This window comes from Panthera uncia, chromosome C2, assembly GCF_023721935.1.
Source record: "Panthera uncia isolate 11264 chromosome C2, Puncia_PCG_1.0, whole genome shotgun sequence".
NCBI lineage: Eukaryota > Metazoa > Chordata > Mammalia > Carnivora > Felidae > Panthera > Panthera uncia.
This window is the reverse complement of record NC_064810.1, coordinates 3,769,478-3,790,678: the sequence shown is the minus strand read 5'-3', so window position 1 is coordinate 3,790,678 and position 21,201 is coordinate 3,769,478. Positions and strand designations below refer to the sequence as shown.

General features: G+C 56.0%; 1 protein-coding gene across 2 annotated transcripts in view; it reads right to left on the bottom strand.

Annotated features, from left to right (window-relative positions):
- The window catches only part of PRDM15 (PR/SET domain 15), a 66,429-nt gene that overhangs the window by 44,701 nt on the left and 527 nt on the right, over positions 1-21,201 (bottom strand). For both annotated transcript variants that reach the window (XM_049627797.1, XM_049627798.1), the window contains exons 2-3: positions 1,250-1,295; positions 596-689 (exon numbers count right to left, since the gene is read on the bottom strand). In XM_049627797.1, coding sequence (XP_049483754.1) covers positions 596-689; positions 1,250-1,295 — 140 coding nt within the window. The remainder of the gene's footprint in view (positions 1-595; positions 690-1,249; positions 1,296-21,201) is intronic.

Genomic DNA, 21,201 nt, shown 5'->3' with positions numbered 1-21,201 from the left:
GCCCCTGGGAGCACGGAACTAGAACAAGACATTCACTCGGAAGCCTTCGAAACATGCCTGGGCGGGTGAACAGGTGGAGGGGCGCGGTGAGTGGTGCCGGGGCCGGGGGGCCGGGAAGCTCCAGGCCCTCTCCGGGGGCCTCACCCTGCACATCTCTTCATCTGGCTGTTCACTCATCCCACTTATCACATCCTGTAATAACCCGGAAACGGTAAGGGTTTCCCAGAGTTCTGTGCGCCACGCTAACGATGTAGAAGCCTCCGAGGAGGAGGCCGCTGGAGCCTCCGGTCTGCAGCGTGGTTGTCACAAGGACAGAGGACAGCCCGGGGCTCGCGGCTGGCGTCTGGAATGGGGGGTGGGTGGCCCTGTGGGGCTGAGCCCTGAGCCTGTGGGGCCCCCTGCTGTCTCCTCCCAGCAGGTGTCAGAGCTGAACCCCCCTGGCGTCCGAGAACTGCCTGGTCCTGTGCGGGGACCCCCACGCAGGACTTGGGTCCGGGAACCCTCCAAGAGCTCTCCTTTCTGCAGATGCAGAGACGGCGGCGTTCAGACAACCCTGACAGGAAGCGCTGTAAAAACAGCCCGAGGTAGCACTCACCTTGCCCTGCTTAACACAAAGGAGTCTTTGACCATGACCACGGGGCCCAGCTCAGGACATTCGGAGTCGTGGTACTGGCTACAGTCCTCACACCCTGCAATAGACACTGAGTGTCAGGGGGACAGGGAGCCGACAGGGGACACCTGGGGGACATCGCAGGCCCCCTGCCCGAGGGGGGCGACTTACAGCGCTTCGCCCCCCCTCCCCCGGCAGTGTGAACACGGTGCAAACTCAGGATGTGGCCCCCAAGGAAAAGGCCTTGCTCTGTGGCACATTTCAAAGTGTGCGGTCACCTCTCTGGTGACAAAGAACAACATCTACCAAGGAGTGAGAATAAGTGAAAATTCACCAACGCAACCTGCTTACTAGAAACCTCACGTGTCACGAATCCCTGGCTTCCTTTTCTGAATCAAGTGCCGCCCCCCGCAAAGTGCCCTTGGCCCAAAGTTCTGAGAAAGATGATCCTTTTAAAACCACACACCCCTGCGGGGGCACTTCCCACGCAATCAACTGTGTCCGTAAAGCGAGCAAAGTCATGTCCACTCAAACAGCGGCAGCTTTTCTGTATTGTGGAAACAAAACGTGGACGTGGCTTTGCCCAGACGGCCAGTGCGACGCCCCACTGCACCCACGGACAGGCCACGGACTACTTACAGATGAACATGATCTCCTCACTCCCGTCTTCGGCCATTTCTGACACCTGTCGGGGAAACAAAGGCCAGGCTGTTAACGATGAGCTTTTTTGCCAAAGCAAGTTTTGAAGACCAACCCTGTCGAAGGTTCCTCAAACTTGTGCGCGGACCTTATGTTGGGCTTTAAAGGCACCAAGCAGCGAGATCCCCTCTACTGTAATGAGGCTGGGGGCTTTGAGAGGTTTCCTCCCCTAAAATAATGTTTTTTAATAAAAGCGATTGATTGTAATGGCCTCTAGATTAGGAAGTCTTTCTGAACTCGGACTTTCCATCTTTTTTATACTAGCCACGGGTTTCCATTTGTAAAGTACAAGGGTCACCATTTTTAAGAGCTGGTTTCACATTGTCACCTCCATTTCTCTTTCCTCCTTCACTGGACTGTGAATTCCTCAAGGGCAGTTAAGTCTAGGACAACCTCTGTCTTCCTTCAGCCGCTAACGGGTGCCTGACAGCCAGGCACACCCACGAGCAACACACAGCACAGAGGATGAGAACGTTCCAGACCTCCAGCAGACCAGTCACTTCTTCGGTCTTCTGTCGGGCGTGTGAGGCCAGGCAGCGGAGGCGAGGCCCCCCACTTATTTGAGGGATGATCTGGACACGTTAATTCTAGGGCCCAGATCCTCTGACCTACAAAATGGAAATAAAAATGTTCCCCACATGGAAAGACCTGCACTCTGGAAACCACAAACCATGGATGAGAGAAACTGGAGAGGTCACAAATGGGAAGACCTTCCTCACGAGCCACAACAACAAGCACTGTCGAACCGTCTACACAGCCCGAAGCAGTCGGGAACGTGCGAATTGCACATTCAATGCAATCCTATCAAAATACCACCAGCATTTTTCACCGAGCTAGAGCAAACAATCGTGAACTGTGTAGGGAACCACAACTCCCCCCGCCCCCCAAACAGCCAGAGCAACCTTGAAAAAGGAAAAGTAAGCTGCAGGTACCATAATCCCAGATTTCAAGACATACTACGGAGCCGTGGTGATCAGAACCGTATAGCAATGGCACAAAAGGAGACATGCACAGATCAACGGACCGGAAGAGAAGGCCCACAAATAAACCCACAATTATAGGGTCAACTAATCTTCAACAAAGCAGGAGAGAATATCCAATGGGAAAGAGACAGTCTCTTCAACAAAGGGTGCTGGGCAATCTGGACAGCAACATGCAGAAGAATGAAACTGGACGACCTTCCCACACCACACACAAAAATGAACTCAAAATGGATGAGAGACCTGAAGCCATAAACATCTAGAAAAGAGCACAGGCCGTAATGTCTCTGACACTGGCCACAGCAACACTTTTCTACATGTGCCTCCTGAGGCAAGGGAAACAAAAGCAAAAAGAAACCCCTGGGACTACATCAAAATAAAAAGCTTCTACAACGGCAAAGGAAACAGGCAACAAAACTAAAGGGCAACCTACAGAACGGGAGAAGATATCCAGTAACAGGTTAGTGTCCAAAATATATAAAGAACTGACATAACTCAACACCCAAAAAACCAAATAATCCAGTTAAAAAATGCACAGAATATATAAACAGATGTCTCCAAAGAAGACTTCCAGATGGCCAACAGACCCATAAAAAGATGCTCAAAATCACTCATCAGGGAAATGCAAATCAAAACCACAGTGGGCTGTCGCCTCACACCTGTCAGAAGGGCTAAAGTAAAAAACGCAGGAAACAACAAGCGTCGGTGAGGATGTGGAGAAAAAGGAACCCTCGTGCACTGCTGGCGGGAATGCAAACTGGTCTCCAGAAGAGTCTGGAAGTGCCTCAAAAAATTAAAAACAGAATTACCATATGATCCAGTAATTCCACTACTGGGTATTTATCCAAAGAATATGAAAATACTAACTTGAAGGGATACGCATCCCTATGTTAACTGCGGTATTATTTATAATAATCAAGGCACAGAAGAAACCCAAATGTCCATCGGCTGATGTGGTGTTTATATATACATGCATATATATTTATATGCATATACGTACATACATATATAGATATATACATATGCAATGGAATATTAGCCATAAAAAGAATGAAATCTTGCTATTTGCAATAACATGGGTGGACCTAGAGAGTATATATAACGCTAAGTGAAACAAGTCAGAGAAAAACAAATGCCGTTTGATTTCACTCGTACATGGAATTTAAGAAACAAAACGAACAAAGAAAAAAAGACAAACCAAAGCACAGATTCCTAATGACAGAGGACAAACTGATGGTCACCGGGGGGGGGGCGGGGGTAGAGACAAACGGGATGGGGATTGAGGGGACGCTTAGATGCCTAGCACTGAGTAACGGATCGAACTGTGGAATCACTATACTCTACAGCTGAAACTGATACAACACTGTATGTTAACTATACTGGAATGAAAATAAAAATTCTTTTTTCAATGTTTCAATCAGAGTTCAAGGAAAACATCTCTGTTTTAAAAACTGTTTATGGGGGAGGGGAAGGGGGGAAAAGGGAGGGAGGCAAACCATGAGAGACTCTTAAAAACTGAGAATAAACGGAGGGTTGATGGGGGGTGGGAGGGAGGGGAGGGTGGGTGATGGGCAGGGAGGAGGGCACCTGCTGGGATGAGCACTGGGTGTTGTATGGAAACCGATTTGACAATAAATTTCGTATTTTTTTTTTTAATAAATTTCATATTAAAAAAATGTTTATTTATTTATTTTGAGGGGGGCGGGCAGGGAAAGAGGGAGAGAGAGGATCCCAAGCAGGCTCTGTGCCATCAGCAGAGAGCCTGACGTGGGGCTTGGACCCACGAACCGTGCGATCGTGACCTGAGCCGACATCAGGAGTCGGATGCTCAAACAACTGAGCCAGCCAGACGCCCCTAAAATAAATGTGTTCTAAAAGAAATGCACACCTTGTGTAGTTTTGGGGGGAGCAAAAAGTACGATACCCCCAGCACGCACCACACACACAAATTCCTCTCCTCTCCCGCTTCCTCCAGCCCCCGTTAAGCCAACCCAGCACACCCTTCCTGCGCCCCCACCTCTTGTGCGGGCCCCTCTGTGCTGTCAGGTTCCCTCTTGGGAAAGCGTGCCTCCCGAATGCCCATTTCACGTGGCCTCTGCCCCATTTCTATCCCCAGCAGCTTGAAGAATGAAAATGCAACGTCCACATGGGAACTCACATTCGCCAAACACACGTTTACTTGAGCTGAGACGAGAATTTCAAACTTCACTGTGGAAGAGTGAGTCAGCGACGAGGAAACAAGGCAGGGGCATGGGATTTCCAACTTGCCTTTAAAGGGCCAAGGATCAATACCCAGGGCGTTTATTTTTTCCAAATCTGTATTTTCTCCTCCTGGGAGCACCCATTTAAGGGAAACAAAGGTGTCTCCCATGGCCCTGGCAAGTGTAACTCAGGGCTTCCTGGCTGACGGGTACCGTGGGTGTGGTCGGGGGCCGATCTGGAACGGGGGCAGCAGCTGGTCACCGAGCAGAAGGGGAAGAGGGACGAAGAGGCAGAAGAAATGCGTGGAAATCTGCCTTAACAAGTTCCTGGAGCGCCCCTAGGAGCCTCACAGCCCGTCTGCCTGCAGGCTCTGTCACAACCCGCGAAGGTCCCGCAAAGGCAAGGGCAGGCTCTGAAGAAGCTGCTGGAAGCTGCAGGATCGCGACAGGCAGAACACGGGGTCCCCACAGAACGTGTCAGAATCGGGGCGCCCAGACCAGGGTGCCTCCCTCGGGCTAGGTCCACCAAGCCCGGGGGGCTGCCTGTCCCCTGGCGGCGCCCCCCTCTGTTCTGCTCCCCTCAAGGGAGGCGAAGCAGACTGTCTCCTGTCCAGAGTGTCCCCAAAGAAGCGGCCCCTCCAAGCATACCTTCTGGGAGAGAAACCCAGCCGACTCGGTTTTAGCAACGGCCGCAGGGAGAAAATGAGAGCGGGCAGGAACAACGGGAGGCTTTAGCCTTTTATTACACTGGGTCTTCGTACACCCAAATGTTCGAGGCCCTGGAAAGAACATCCTTGATGAGTAGCATCTGATCCCTGAAACACAGCCTCTAAAATGGTTCCTTAAAGCCAAGAGAATAGGTCACGGCCACAATGGACAGCAAGTCAGGCCTGAAGCAAGGGGGCACCTTGCAGCCTGCGCTCTCTTCCCAAAACCCCCTTAGCGCTCGGAGCGTTCCTTTGTACCTTGTCCCAGCCAAGCCCGATCTCCGGACGTCCACGGCATGTGAGAAACCCCAGACTAAGGATTTGTAGATAGTGTTTCAGGGAAAATGACCAAAGACGCTGAGTGTGAGATCTGGCCACTGTAACCACCAATCCTGGGAAAACTGACCTCACGTCACTGATTCTCCAAGTGTGGTCCCCCGGACCGGCAAACCGCAGCACTGGCAGCAGCTGGGAATTTCTGAGAAATGCAAATTCTCGGGGCCCATCCCCAGACCTGCTGAAGCAGACCGTCGGGGATGGGTCCTCGCACGCCGTGCACACGAACCTCCAGGTTATTCTGACGCACCTCAAGTCTGAGCGCCTCAAATCTTTCTAGCGCATACACGACCCCTACTGCATGAACCGACGGACCACGGCTGCGGTCACCGGGAGACCACAGTAATAGCAGCAGGAAACCAAATTTATCACGAACGTCAGTTGGGCTCAGACCAGGATTACCTGCATGTAAGGGGGAGGGGGGGTAGGTGATCTCGGACCAATGTTCTCTGTGGTAACTGGAGTTCACAGGCGGGCCCCAGTGATGCCGGCTGTTAAAAGCAGCCTTGAATGCAGAGAAAGAGGATCTCTTTTGCATTGTTGGTGGGAACGCAAGCTGGTGCAGCCACTCTGGGAAACAGTACGGAGGTGCCTCAAAAAACTAAAAATAGAACCACCCTACGACCCAGCAATTGCACTACTAGGCATTTATCCCCGGGATACAGGTGTGCTGTTTCAAAGGGACACAGGCACCCCCATGTTTATAGCAGCACTATCGACAACAGCCAAAGTATGGAAAGAGCCCAAATGTCCACCGATGGATAAACAGATAAAGAAGATGTGGTATATATATACATATATACAATGGTGTATTACTCAGCAATCAAAAAGAAGGAAATCTTGCCATTTGCAACTATATGGATGGAACTGGAGGGTATTATGCTAAATGAAATTAGTCAAAAAAAAAACAAATATCATAGGACTTCACTCATATGAGGACTTTAAGAGACAAAACAGATGAACATAAGGGAAGGGAAGCAAAAACAATATAAAAACAGGGAGGGGGGCAAAACAGAAGAGACTCTTAAATATGGAGAACAGAGGGTTACTGGAGGGGGTGTGAGAGGGGGGATGGGCTAGATGGGGGAGGGGCATTAAGGAATCCACTCCACGGGGCGCCTGGGTGGCTCAGTCGGTTGAGTGTCCGACTTCGGCTCAGGTCGTGATCTCGCGGTCCGTGAGTTCGAGTCCCGCGTCAGGCTCTGTGCTGACAGCTCGGAGCCTGGAGCCTGTTTCAGATTCTGTGTCTCCCTCTCTCTCTGACCCTCCCCGGTCCATGCTCTGTCTCTGTCTCAAAAATAAGTAAACGTTAAAAAAAATTAAAAAAAAAAAAAAAAGGGAATCTACTCCTGAAATCATTGTTGCACTAGATGCTGGATAATGTGAATGTAAACTTAAAAAAATAAAAAATTAAAAAAAAAAATCTAAAAAGAAAAAAGAAAGCAGCCTTGAGGAAGAAGACTCAAGTTAGGACCCGGCATACCCCCGTCTCAAGCTGAATCCTAAGCTACAGTAAAGAGAATGCTGGTACTGGGGAAGGGACAGACCCACAAGTCAACGGAAATCGAGAAACACACCCGCACAAATGTGTTCAACTGGTTTTTGACGAACCCGTAAAAGCAATTCACGAAGGAAGGACAGCCTTCCCAGCAAGCACGCGTGGCGGTGGGGGAGGCAATGAACTTCACTGTCACACCTTACACAAGAATTAAGTCATAATGGGTCCCAGACTGAACGCATAGAGTTGTAAATGTTTTAGAAAAACATGGGAGGAAATCGTTGAGATCTAGGGTAGGCAGTTTTTAGACTTGTCACCAAAAGAGTAGTCTATAAAAAGAGAACTAATTGGACTGTATCAAAATTTGAAGTTCTGCTCTAGAAAAGACAGTGCGAAGAGGGTAACAAGACCAGCTAAAGACTGAGCGGCAGCGTCACAAACCACACGTCCCTACCCGGGACGCGCAAAGTACTCTCAAAACCCAAAGGTAAGATGCGAGCCATCCAATCAGTAAATGGGCAAAAGACAGGAAAAGACACTTGACCGAAGAACATGTATAAACCACAAACGAGCACAGGAAGAGATGCCCAACCCCGTGCCAGGGACACGCGGGTCAACACGTCACCAAGAGGGTCGGAAATGCTGCGGGATGAGGGAAGCCTGGGCGCCCTGTGCGGCTGGCGGGGGCGGGGAAAGCCTTCCGCCCGTGACCCAGCCCGTGGGCACTTGTCCCAGAGAAATGAAGATTCCCCGCCCCCCCGCCCCGCCACAAACCCTGCACACGACCGTTCACAGTAGCTTTATTCCTCACAGCGCAGACTGGAAGTGACCCCCTGGCCCTCAGCAGGGGACCGATCTGTCCACCCACACCCTACACCCATCTGCACCGAAAAGGACTCGAGTATGGACACGCACAACAGGTGCTGGAGGGCTCTCCAGAATGGCGCTGGGGGGGACACGCCAATCCCAAAAGGTCACATGCTGCGTGACCTCGTTTATTTAACCTCCCTGAGGTGACGAAATACACAGATGGGAACCAGAGTGGTGGCTGGTGGGGGGGGGGGCGGGGGGGGGGGGGGGGGGCTGGAAGGGGACGGCAGGGGGACCCTGTGGGGACGGAGGGCCGGTACCCACGCGGTGACACCGGCACCACCCTGGATGTGACCCCGCACTGAGTTCCACAAGGGGTCACCACTGGGGATCTGGGTAAAGGGCAGACTTTCTCACGACTGCATGGGAACCTACAATTACCACAAAAGTTCAATTAAAAAGCGATAGGAAGGCAGGGGCGCCTGGGTGGCTCAGTGAGTTGAGCATCCAGCTCTTGATTTTAGCTCAGGTCACGATCCCAAGGTCGTGGGATCGAGCCCCGAGTCGGGCTCCGCGCTGAGCCCGGAGCCTGCTTAAGAGTCTCTCTCTTCCCCTCTGCCCCTCCCCTCACTTGATTGGCTGCCTGGGACACGGCCAAACACAGTCCTCTCTTGCCCTCCCTGAGCTGCTCTGCCCTGGGGATTCTTCCTCCAGAGCACCCACGTCTTGGCTCTCCAGGGGCCCAGCCCCCACCCCTTCTCACCTCCCCCCTGGCAAGACCCCTCCCCAGGCAGCCGCACCCACTTCTGGGGCCCACGTGAATACCACGTGCATGTGGGTAACTCCTGGGAGACCCGCGCGGATTTCCAGCTGCCCCCCCGACATCTTCACATGGAGGCCACAAGCAGCCGAACGTGCCGGAAACGAGCCCGGCACCATTCCTGGCTTCTGTGCCCAACGTGGCCCTCCTGTACCTCCCGAATCTCAGAACATGTTTGTCAGACACCTGGTCTCACCATCCCCCACCCCCAGGGCCAATGGTTCAGGGACCCTACCTGCAGCCTCCACCCCCTCCCTTGGCCATGTCCTACCTTCTCCCTCGTGGAGGGCACAAGGGCCTCCGGAAGGCCCTTCCTGCTCCTTCCTGGCCAGCAAAACCATTGTCCACACTGCAGAGGGGGACTCTAGAACTTGAACCCGGTCATGTAACTTGCCAGCCTGAAAGCTGATGGCTTCCCACCGCCCCCGGGACAAAACCCAAGCCCAGCAGCCTCCTCTGCCCACCTCGCCCTCGTTGACCCTCTCGGGCCACGGTGGCCTCCATTTAGTTCCCAGAAACACCAAGCTGCTTGCTGCCTCCAGGCCTCCCGCATGCTGTTCCCTGTGCCTGGGGACAGCTTAGCTTAACGGGCACGTCTTCGGGGAGGGTTTTCCTGGTCCACCTGTCCAGATTCGGGCCTTGTGACACTTTCTAAAAAGCACCCTGCAATTTTCCTTCACCACACTTTTGACCACTGAGATCACCTGGGTTATTTATCTGCTGGCAAGAGCCACCAGCCTCACTCAGCCCCACACAGGCCCGGCACGGGGTGGGGTGACGACTGCTACCAGAATCGGCCACTTCTCCGGGGCGTCCCCGCGCCCCCCGCCCCCAGCTGTGGACCCAGGTCCCCTCCTGGGGCGTGGCCTGCTCTTCGTTTGTGTCCTCTGAGCCACCCGCCCAGCACAGGTCCTGCCCTTCCAAGATGGAGCCCAGGCTCCCCTTCCAGACACCTTCCTCCCCGTCAACCACTCTCCCGAAATCCCGAAATGAAGTTGGCCCTTCCTACGAAGCCATCACGTGAAGCTGCCACAAATCAGGGACGATGTCTGGGTATCTTTTTTAAACTTGATTTACCCGCTCCCTTTTCTTATGTACCACGTACACCATTTGCCTCGAGACCGGTAGAGCCTCGAGAGCTTCTGGCTGGGTTCCTCGGTGCCTCTCGGTAGTTAAGAGTTGTCTGGAAAGGGTCAAATGCTTCGTTTGTAAGACTTGTGCCAGGAAGCTCGGAAGTCTGGGGAGAGCAGCAATGAGAGGTGGAGGAGATTCCCCACCTTCCAATCAAAAGTGACTCTAAGTGCTCACCTCACTTGCTCAGTATTGACAGAGCACCTGCTCCGACGACGCCCCCCTCGGCCAGGACTCCGGGCCCGCCCGCTCCGTCTTGCCCCCACGCAGCCCAGGCCCAGGGAGGTCCTCCTCTGGGGGAGGCCCCCAGGGCTGGCCTGTCTCTGCTCTCACAGGGCTCCCGCCCTCCCTCCCTCAGACTCTGAGCCGATTGAAGGGTTTCCAGCTTCTAAGGGGCGCCTGGGGGGCTCAGTCGGCTGAGCGTCCGACTTCGGCTCAGGTCACGATCTCACAGTTCGTGGGTTCGAGCCCCGCGTCTGGCTCTGTGCTGACAGCTGGGAGCCTGGAGCCTGCTTCTAATTCTGTGTCTCCCTCTCTCTCTGCTCCTCCCCTGATCTCTCTCTCTCTGTCTCTCTCTCAAAAATAAATAAACATTAAAAAAAAATTTTTTTTAATGATGGGTTTCCAGCTTCTTGAAAGACAGTTTAAACAGATAATCTGTGATGGTGTAGAAATCTTGCAAACTGATAATGCTGTCACAGGACACGGCAGCTTCTGAGGCAAGTGGCTAGAGCCTGTGAGGACATTTCATCAGCTCAAACAAGGCGATGTCCCTCTCTCGCCCAGGTACTCCAGGGCACCCCCGATGTAAAGGCCTGCTCTATCTGGGGCTAGTGGAACAGGTATGAGCCCTCTCCCCCTCCGCAAAATAAACAGGACAGGGGCACCCCGGAGCCTGCCGGAAGGAAGCCTGGAAGGGCCGGTGTGCAGGATCCAGATTTGGCTAAACATACACATCCTCACCCTTCACTTCCGGAGACACTGCTCGGCCCCCCGGGGAAACCCTACACGCTGGCTTCTCACTACCAACGGGGGAAGGTCTGAACGGCGTGCACCAGCTTGCCCCGTGGTTTCCAGGCGGGTCTACCCCACCGTTCTGTACAGAACTTGTTTGGGTGACTTGTGCTCCTCTGCCCAGAGCCGCACACACACAATCGTGGGGGCCCCGGTTGGCTTGTGCTCCGAATCTGGCCTCGGGATCAGAACTGGCCCGTCTGTTCCTGATGCCAAGAGGGATTGCCTCACCTCCTTGAGCCGGACCAGGCTGGGCCCCTGGAATGCAGCCGGGAAGGAAGAGAAATCTGCAGGCGCCAAGGCTTCTAAAACTGTGAGATAAGATAAGAGAAACAAAAAAACCCAGCTCGCTCAGGACTGCACTTAGGCGAACTTAAGGACTAAGCACAGATCAGGCACAGGCAGCATCTATGGCCCTGGAGGGAACACGTGGTTGGGAGCCTCGCCTGAGGGGAGGGCGCTCCTCCCAGGACCCTCAGTGGGGACCCCAGCCCACGGCGGGGCTTCCCCAGCCCGGAGGCTGGATGTCGTGAGCACCTGATCTGAGGTATGAACCCTTCTCTGCTCTTCTCTGTACTTCTCCCCTCTTGTGTTCGCTACAGCTGTTTAATTCCGCACATTCCTTTCCCTTCTAATTACTAAAGTTTTCCTCGATCGTGAACTACTGTCATTCAGGGCACCCGCCAGGGCCCATCCCAAGGCCACAAATGTGTACGGGGCCCACGCACAGCGGCAGGACAGCACCTAGCCAGCCACGTTTCTCTGACGATGGTCGCGGCTCGGCCACCGCGCCCCAGCCGGGCTGCGGCCCCCGGTGGGAAGGGGACCGGTTCCACAGCTGCCAACGCGCATCACCCAGGACTCTGGGATGCGGAGAAGACGTCCCCCCGCCACCCTCAGCTCGGGTCCCGAGCTGGCACAGACCACACGATTCAGGTTTCCTCCGGGAAACAGGTCCGTGCGGAGGGTCCCGCAGGTGGGGAAGAAAAGGGAGCAGAGCTTCTGCGTAACCTCAGGACACGTGAGCGGGCTCTCTTTAAAAAGACTCCTTAAGATACGCGTTTCACTCTTCTGGGTCCCTCATACAGGGGGGCTCGCACAGTATTTGTCCTTTTGTGTCTGGCTCACGTCACTTGGCATGAGCTCAAGCCTCCCCCCCAACCCAGCAGGTGTCAGGTGTCCCCTTTGGGGCTGAACGCCCTTCCCTGCACGCGCAGGCTGCATTTTGCTCGCCCGTTCATCCGCCCGTGGACACGTGGTGTGGTCCCACCCCTCGGCCACCGCGGAAGACGCTGCCGTGAATGTGGGCACGCCAGCACCTCCTCGAGGCCCTGCTTTCCATTCTTTTGGGCGCCGACCCGGAGGGGGAGCTGCTGGAGGGCGGGGAAGTCTGCTCGATGCCCCGAGGGGCCGCCAGCCGGAGGCTCCCAGAGCGGAACGGTGCCCGAGGCTGCCGACTGCTCTACACCCTCCCAGCACCCGCTCTGCTAGTCAGAGTCGCCATCCCCGCGGACACGAGGCGGAGAAAGATGACCTTTCACTGTGCCCTGCAGAAGCACTGATGTAGGAAAAGCAACCGGCGGTGAAGCGTCGCAAGATGAAAACATCACAACCTGCAAACGCACGCAGCTAAAAATAACTCAAAGGAAGAGAGGTGTTTTCAGGGAGGTTTTGACGTAAGCGTGCGATGGAGATGCCCTCGGGTTTGCTGGCTTGGCTGGGCCCTCCCTGTGACTCCTGGGACCATTCAGGCGACAGGGAGACGGGTACGGGAGCCAGGGGACGGCGTCCTGGGAGCCCCTTATGGTCGGGGACAACTTGACGGCGTCATTTCAGTGTCCAGGGCAGCGCCCCCCGGGGGGAAAGAGTGAGCCGCACACAGTACCCTGGGAGCTGTTTGTGTTACTTTTTGAAATTCAATTCTAGAAACACAGGAAATTTCAAAAAGAACACAGAGGGACCCCGATTACCCTTGACTCCGCTTTCCCCAACGGCCGTATCTTACGTCACCGCGGATGACATCAGAACTCTCACGTGACCACAGCACGTTATCAACCCCAGGAAGGGTTTTGCGTGCGCGAGAAGCTCGATTCGTCACGGGGGCACATCCGTGCCGCCACCCTCACAATCGCCACCCTCACAATCAAGACGCGGGAGGGGAGGCCCGTTCCGTCAGACAGAAGACTTCGCAGGCGCGTACCCCACCCCCCACAGTCACACCCCCTCTGCCCCGGCATCCCTCACCCCTGCCAGGCGCGAATCCGTTCTCCACCTCTGTAATGCTGTCATTTGAAGGGCTTAGTACAGATGGAGTCCTACGTGATGCGACCGCTGGCGACTGGCCTTTGTCTTCACTCAGCGAAGTGCCCTCCCGGTCCATTCGGGCTGTCACGCGGATCAAGGGCATCCCTTTTTCACTGCTGCGTAATTCTCCTTGGGTGTGTGACACAGCTGGCTCAACCGCCCACCCACCGGGTTCCCCCCCACTCGGGGCTGTTACAAATCAGGCCGCTTTGAAGAATGGTGCACAGGTTTTCTGTGGACTCGAGCCGTCGCTTCTCCAGGATGAATGCCCCGGAGAGCAATGAGTCAGACTGGGTCACCTACCGAGTGGATGCGTTGTCTACTAAGAAGCTGCCACGGGGGCCCCGTTTCTCCGCACCCTCACCCGCGCGTGGGGCCGTCACACGTTCATTTTAGCCGCTCTCAGCGCCGTAAGCTGGCATCTCACCACGGTTTCAATCTGCACGTCCCCGCTGGCTAACGAGAGCGACGGGTGCCGTCCGTAAAGCCTCAGTAAGGCGTCCCCTCACATCCTCCGCCCATTTTCTCGGACCCTCTGGCTTGGCTGGTTGGTCTGTTTCTATTGTTGTGTTCTGAAGCTTCCCGGACGTCCAGATCCCATCAGACGCGCAGCTCGCGGCCCATTCTCCTTCCCGACAGACTGCTTTTCGCCCTCCCAATGGGGCGTCTGCAGAATGAAGGTTTTCAAGTGGGCCAAGGGCCACTTATGAACTCTGCCTTCTACGGATTATGCTTTGGGGTCACGCTGGACACCCGTGCGCCAAGCCCCCGGCCCCCAGATGTCCTCCTAGGTTCTTAGGAAAGTCTCACAGCTTCACACGTTAAAGTGCATTATGCAACTTGAGTTAGTTTTTGCATCAGATGTGAGGTCAGGGTTCATTCTGCCTTCAGACGAGCAACTAAGTCAGCACCACGGAGCTGCTCCGCACCTGTGCCCCAAACCGGCGGCCCTACGTGCGTGGGTCTGCGTCTAGGTTCTCTCTGCTGTCCCCACCGCCCTCTGCGTCCGTCCCTCGGCCACCACCGCACTGGGTGGACCGCGGTCGTTACCACAGTCTGGAGCAAGTCTTACAACAGGGGAGGGCGTTTCCTCTCACGCAACTGTTCTTGAAAATTATTTAAGCCGTTCCCATTTCCTTTACTTTCTCTATACATTCTACAACAATATCGCCTCTCGGCCTTTTGGCTAAGATCAAGTGTAGTATACATTCTACAACAACCTTGCCTTCATCTACACGAAATCTCGCTGGAATTCACACGTGTAATTGTGGTAACGTTGTAGTTCACAGAACCTACCCAAAACATTACCGTTTCAATATGTAATTAATATAAGAAAAACGAATGAATTTTTTTCACGCTAAGTCTTAGAAAGCCCGTGTGTGACTTACACGTATGTATCCTACCGGCATTTGGACCAGCCGTGTCAAGTGCTCAGCCCTGGTCGAGAGGCCCAGGGGATTTTAAGCAAGAAGGACATTTTCCCACTGGGCACATGACCCGTGAAAATATTAAAAGCAAGAAGGGAAAAGTCACGAACAGGAAAAAGCAGACAAGTAATTGCTAGACAAACACACGCGGCGGAACGGTCCCGAAAGACGGTCTGGGGCGGGGGGTGGGGGTGGGCAGGGGAGTAGTAGGTGGGTAGAGAGGAACTTCGTGGTTAATAAATCTGTGAGACATTGCAGAGTCCCATTCTGGAGTCCTGATACACAACGGCACATTAAAGGCCCTGAGAAGTCCTGCAATAAGAATCTGCTGGAATGTGTTTACCCCACAGCCTCTGAACTTATTTGGGCACGAACACTTCTACACACACTGTTTCGCACGCTAGAGAACCTCAGAGAGCACAGACCGGGTGCGTCAGTACGAGGGAAGGGCCTGGTCCTGCCGTGGGGCACAGGCACCAGGGACCAGGCTGTGAGTCTGGCTCTGCCCTGCACTGGATGTTAGACACCTCGTGTTAGTTATCTCCCCTCTTTGGGTCTCGGTTTCCTCATTTGCACAAGGAGTCCCCTTCTGGCCTGCACAGGTACGATCCGAAAATTCTAGCTCATCATTAGAATCCCATAAAACAGTGGCTTTCTGGCACTTTCCACAGCACAGCCCCCCCCCCCCCCCCCGCCCCAGCCCCAACTATGCTTTTGCTCTGTATATACGTTCCAGAAGCAAGCCTTCAAGTGCCAGAGAGAAGCAGGAGGATGCAGCAATCACGCCTCACTGCTTAGTCCACGCTCGGGAACTTGGCACGGACAATTCTGGAAACTGGTTATAACCTCTGGTTCTCTCCCATCTTCTTCCCCACCATCCGTGACCCTTTGCTCGGTGATTTCCCCAGGCCCTAGGAGCTTTCATTTCTGCACCTTCCCTGAGTCTCCCTCCCCCGCACTCCCACCAGCCGCACTGCCTCACCTCCTCTCTGCCTCCTCCGGTGCCTCCCCCCTCCCCCCTGCCTGTGCTCCCTCTGCCCCAGCATCTCGTCTACAGCCCCAGGCTGTCGCTGTTAATGCCCACGCCCTCTTGCCCTGCCTCGGTGAGCACACCATGGGGACCCAGGATGAGTGTGACAGACCACCACCCGGCCGGGCCCGGGGCCCATCGCCATCCGGGAAACATCTCATCGCTCACAGACTGACTTCCAGGAGCCACTCGATCTGCCCCGCTGGCTCCCCCTCCGGCATCTGCAGGCCAACAGTGGTTCGCGAGAGCAGACGCGGGGAGTCCAGCGCCCCTGTCTGACATCTTGAAAAGGGACGGACACAGAACACGGGCCTCTGCTGCGGCCACGGGTGACCAGGTCAGTGGGCTCCCAACTTCAGGAGGGGAGCAGCTCCCCGACAGGTACGTGCTTCCAGACATGGGCCACGGGCCGTGGGGGCAGGAGGGCACGCGAGCGGCGTGGCACAGACCCACAGTGTGAGAACCCACCCGGCCCGGTTCCAGCCACCTCCCAGGGCGGAGTGGAAGGATCTGTCCCGCCTGCCCCTCTCTCCTTCCCTCATCTGAAGTAACTTTCCCCCACGAGAGGGAGCAGCTACACACACACACACACACACACACACACACACACACACACACTGTGTGTGGAAGCCAGAAGGCAGCCCCTGCCCGTCCCTGCGTCCCGTCGCTAGGTCACTCCTTCCACGGGGGGGCCACACTGTCCTGGGGTTTCCTTGGGGTGCACGGGAGGGACATCTTTTGTGGAGATGTGCCCTCTTTGCAGATGTCTCTACTCGCGTCTCAGACAACAGACGACGGTTTGCCGGGACCCGGCCGTGTTCACTCCACGCAGGGAAGGTAGGACTCCACCGTCCCCCCGCGTCCAACGTCACGGCTGGGACGGCTGACACCTTCTTGGCCGGGCCACCTCTGCACGTGACTCGCTGCCCCCAGAAGCTTTCAGAATTTCTGTCTTACGCCACCGACCTTCGCGGGGGCCCTGGCGCCCTCACGCTCGGGCCCTCCAGCCTCCGGATTTTCTTCTGTCACTTCTTTGATAACTTCTTCTGTTTTCTCTTCCTGAGCCCGAGTTTCATCGAAGCCAACATCGACACTTCCGATGCTCACGTGTGGTTTTTAAGAGGATTTCTGAGCAAAGAGGGAAGACAGACGTCTGCACTCTGCCCCCCTAAAAATGGCAACCGAGGTACTATCGACTTTCTCACGCGGATCAGAGCTCCGACGGACAGCCCTCACACGGAGACATGGGAGGGTGAGGCCTGCTTCTTAATCGTGGGCCTCGCGGGACACTTTCGAACTGGGCCCCTTGGGAGCGCTGGTGATGAAAAGAACCTCGTGCATTCTCAGGGGAAGGAGGGGAGCTCCGTGGAGAGCAAAGCGGCACAGAACAAAGTCCCGGGAAGCCCAGCGTGCCGGGGAAAGGGGGCCCCGGGGGACGTGTGGACATTGAGAACACAGAATCCACGGACAGGACGGCCGCGGCCTGGTCAGAACGAGGGTTGTGTCAACCTCTGCGCTAACATCGTGCCAACGTTTTGCACCTGGTTTTGGCCACGATCGAAGGCAAACTTACTGTAACTAACGAGCACATGTATTCTTAAGCCACCAAAGCCAAAGGCCTTCGGTTACGCAACACCCGGACCACTCCTCCTCTAAGACAGACTCTGTCCTGCAGGCACGGTCTCCCCTCCCCACAGACGAGCGGGAAGGGACAGTCCTGCCACATCACCCCGAGCGTTATCCCCGCACGAATCATGATGTAAGGACGGCCGACTCACAGAGGGTTTGCCTCCAGCGACATCAAGGGCATCAATGTCGGTGCCCTGAACCTGCACGACATCCGTGCTCGCAGCCGTAACTGGAGACACGGGTCATGCTGCGGGTCGAGAACAAGCCAGACGGAGCCAGGAAGACGTGGCACAAATGAGGCAGAGATCAGCATCATCCCAGAGAGACCCAAGTCTCAGCCTTACGCAAGCTCGTGGAAATCTGACCCTGCAGGCCCAGGAAGGCGCAGGGGAGGGTCCACAGCGGGGTTCCTTTGGGCTTTATCAGGGTGAGGGGCCCCAGCAGGACCCCGCCGTGACCCCAGCCGCCCCCGCTGTGCTTCTGCAGGGCTGCTCCACGGCCAGCTGCCGGCCTCGGCGACCCCTTCTCGTTGCCCGTTCTGGAAACTCTTCCCTCCGTCTGTCAAACTCCCACCCGATCTTTCAGGCCTCCCCCTAATGGCCCCTCCTCCCCGACCCTGTCCGGCCCCACACAGGCACGCCGCACCCACTTTTCCCTGGGAGGCCCCAGGCCACCCCCACCTTCCTCACTGCACACCTCTCTCTGTGGCAGTTTACAGCCCTGCAACGTTCCCGCCAGCCTCCATCTGAGCTCACCCTCAAACGCAAATGTTTTCCTTAATGTCCCCTCCCCCGTGACCTCGAAGGCCCCACTTCTCTTTCTACTGCAAAGCTCCCGGGAAGGACTCTGTCGGCTTCCTCAACTACCATTCCCTCTTGAACGGGAGGATTCGCTCCCAGGGCTCCACCAAAGCCCTCCCACCAGCCCTGTCCTCGCCTTCCAGCTTGCTGAGCCCAGCCCTCCATCAACGAGGCACCAGCCGTCACACCCTCCCTCTGGAACCTAGTTCGCGTCTCTCGGGGCGCCTTCCCAAGTCCCTTTCCCTTCCCGTCCCCTGTCCAAAGCCGCCTCCGTAGGGTGACCCGGGCTGCCCCCTGGTCCCCTCTCCCTCTGGACCCAGCCCCTGCCCCCACGTCGCCTCCCGGGCCCGTGTCCCCGGTCCGTTCCTCGGCCCCGACCCCACCGACCGCTTTGCTGACAACCCGGCACTTAAGCTCACACTGCTCGTCCCTAGTTTTAACAGCCGCAAGGACAGGATTTCCAGCATTTTATAAATATTGGCTTCTTGAAATAAAACCGTTAGGTCGCTCCTCTAAGCACGTCTGCTGGAATCGAAGCGCGACAGCGTGATCTCCACGGCCATCCGTGTACCACGCACGCGAACCAGCTCTCCCTCAACTGTCACCGTCCACGGCCCTTGTGCGTCTGTGACCGCCGCTCCCCTCGCTGCGAGCGGGACGGGACAGCCACGGTTACGGACTCGCGCTCGGCAGGACTCCACGGGGCCACCTGCGGGTGTGCACGTGAACTCAGGCACGCAGGTCCAACCAGGCCAGCTCTTCTAGGCCCGCAGGCTGTGATGGCGTCTTCCGGGTCGGGCCGGGGCTGCGCGAACTGGAGCCCCGCCGACGCCGACGAAATGACAGCACGTGTTCCGGCGAACAGTCATCTGGCAAAGAAGCCACGTCCGATGAGGCGCACAGGCCTTTTCCCCAGTGGGCTGGCCCGCCACGGACAAGTGTGCAGATCCGTTCCCACTCCAGTTCTCTAAGTGTGAGTGCGGGAGCCCCGTTCCACAGGCGTGTGGCCGGGAAGGGAGAGCTCTGTTAGAGCAGCGCCTCCCACGGCCACCATCCTGCCACGGTGAGTGCCACGGGCTCCGTCCGCGTAAGGACGCCTTCCACGTGCTGCAAGCCTGAGGTCTCTGACCCGCAGCGAGGCCACTCCCCCGACACCCCACCCCCCCATCTGTAGGGATCCCTCCCGGGCTGCGAGGGGTAGGACCCCTCTCCAGGATGCCGGTGCGTCAGGAAGGTGAGGACCCGGCCCCTCCCCCGGCCCCCAGCCAGGGTCTCTCCCGCCCCAGACGGAGAGGGGCAGTTGGAAGACGCCGCTGTCTACTCCTCCTCCCGGGGCCCCCACACACCGGTCACCTGCACCTCGGTAATCGGCACCTCCTGTCACCTGCCACGCATTTCCCAACCAAACCTGCAGCGGGGCCTCCTGGCTCTAGAAATATACTTTGTCCTACTTCCTCATTTCCCTCCCGCCTCCACCCTGTTTGTAATGGAATCCTGTCAGGCCCGGATTCCCCACGTGGCCGCCACAGACACAGATCTTGTCCCACCCCTGCCGAAGCCCTCTGTGGCATCCGTCTGGCACTCGGGATAAACTGAGCGGCGGACAGCCCGGGCTTCCCCCCCCCCCCCCCCCCCCCCCCCCCCCCCCCCCCGCCCCCCCCCCCCACCACAGCCTCCCCCTGCTTCCTCTCCCCTACACCCTCCAACCCCAACCGCTGCCCACCTCACTGAGTGTTACTATTCGTTGTCAACACCTTCCTCCGCCCTCCACAGCGTGGGGCGCGAGAGGCAGGGCCTTCTGGCTTGTCCAACACAACAGGCCCTGGCTGAATAAATCCGTGTCGAACGAACAGCCGGGGAGATGAGGACACATCATGAGCTGTTTCAGGGGAGCCGGGCACGGATCACCCACACCGCACAAACGTGAACAGCACACCGCCAAGTGCACCTGAGTCACTGCTTAACAAACTTAACCTCTGAGACCACGTGTATCAGAAACATTCCTTCCATCTCCCTTAAACGTTTGCAAAACGGGAGGCGCGTTCCTGTCCTGGCTCTCTCCCCAGAGAACGATAGCAAAAGAATGGTGATTAGAAGGGTATCTGAAGCAAACTGAGTTCTTTCTCAACTATAATTACTCCCAGAAAAGGGATCAGCCTTGCAATTGGGGTTGACTGATTGATTGATTGGCCTTCTGGTTAAAAACATAACAATAACGGTCCCTTCTGCTTCCAAAAGAGAATGTAACATTATATTCTTTGTTGGCAACTTTTTTGCCAACGTAGGAATCAAAGAAATCAACAGGGGAAAAAAAACTCTGTACAAAGGAAGGACTTCGCCGTTTTTCCCTTTCAAAATCCAAACTTCGCAGCTCTATTTCTGAGCCGTTCACCGTAAGGCAGTGATGTCAAGGAAATCGGAAGCCGTGTGGAGCCGTGAAAATATGGAAAACGTGCAGGTCTGAAACAAAATATCTCGTGTGCTGTGTCGGGGAGGGGCGCCTCCCTCCTCACAACACTGGCTACCTCTCCACACTCTGGGAGAGTTCTTGCTGTTCCCTGTTAGGGTTCATCACAAAACCAGGGGCTCCCTTACTTTTCATCCTCAAAAATACCTTCGGGAACCAAGCTGAGTTCTCCAAATTTACCTGGTGAATCTGGATTTTAGGGAAGTGGCTTAAGCAAACGTGGTGTTGTGTTGGTGGCTTTAATCACGTAGACGGGTCCATGTGTCACTGATGTCACACTCTACCATTTTAACGTACCCTTGGGGACGGTGGGGGCAATTTCTGAGCATTTGGGAGAGAAAACCCATCCCCTACGCGAAGAGCTTAATAAAGGTAAGCCCGTTACCCTATCAGGCCGGTGGATTTTCCACAGCGAGTTTACTCCTGTCTTCTCTAACCTGACCCTCGCCGCGCACACCTGTCCCTCGCGCGAGAGGCCACATGGCCAGCGCCTCCACCTGTCAGCGCTGGGCCGAGCCGGGCCGGGCCTCACCTGTGCGGCCGGCGAGCCCCTCCCGGGCTCGGCCACCCACCCCGTGTCACCTGCCCAGGGACTTCACTCCCTTCCCTCGGCCACCCAAGGGCTTACGGAGAGGGGGGGGGGGGGGGGAGGGGGGCGCGGGGGGGGGGGGGGGGCAGGGAACCCCATCGCCCGGACTCCGGGGTCTGCGCTCCTAACCTCCGGGGCGGGGGTCCGGG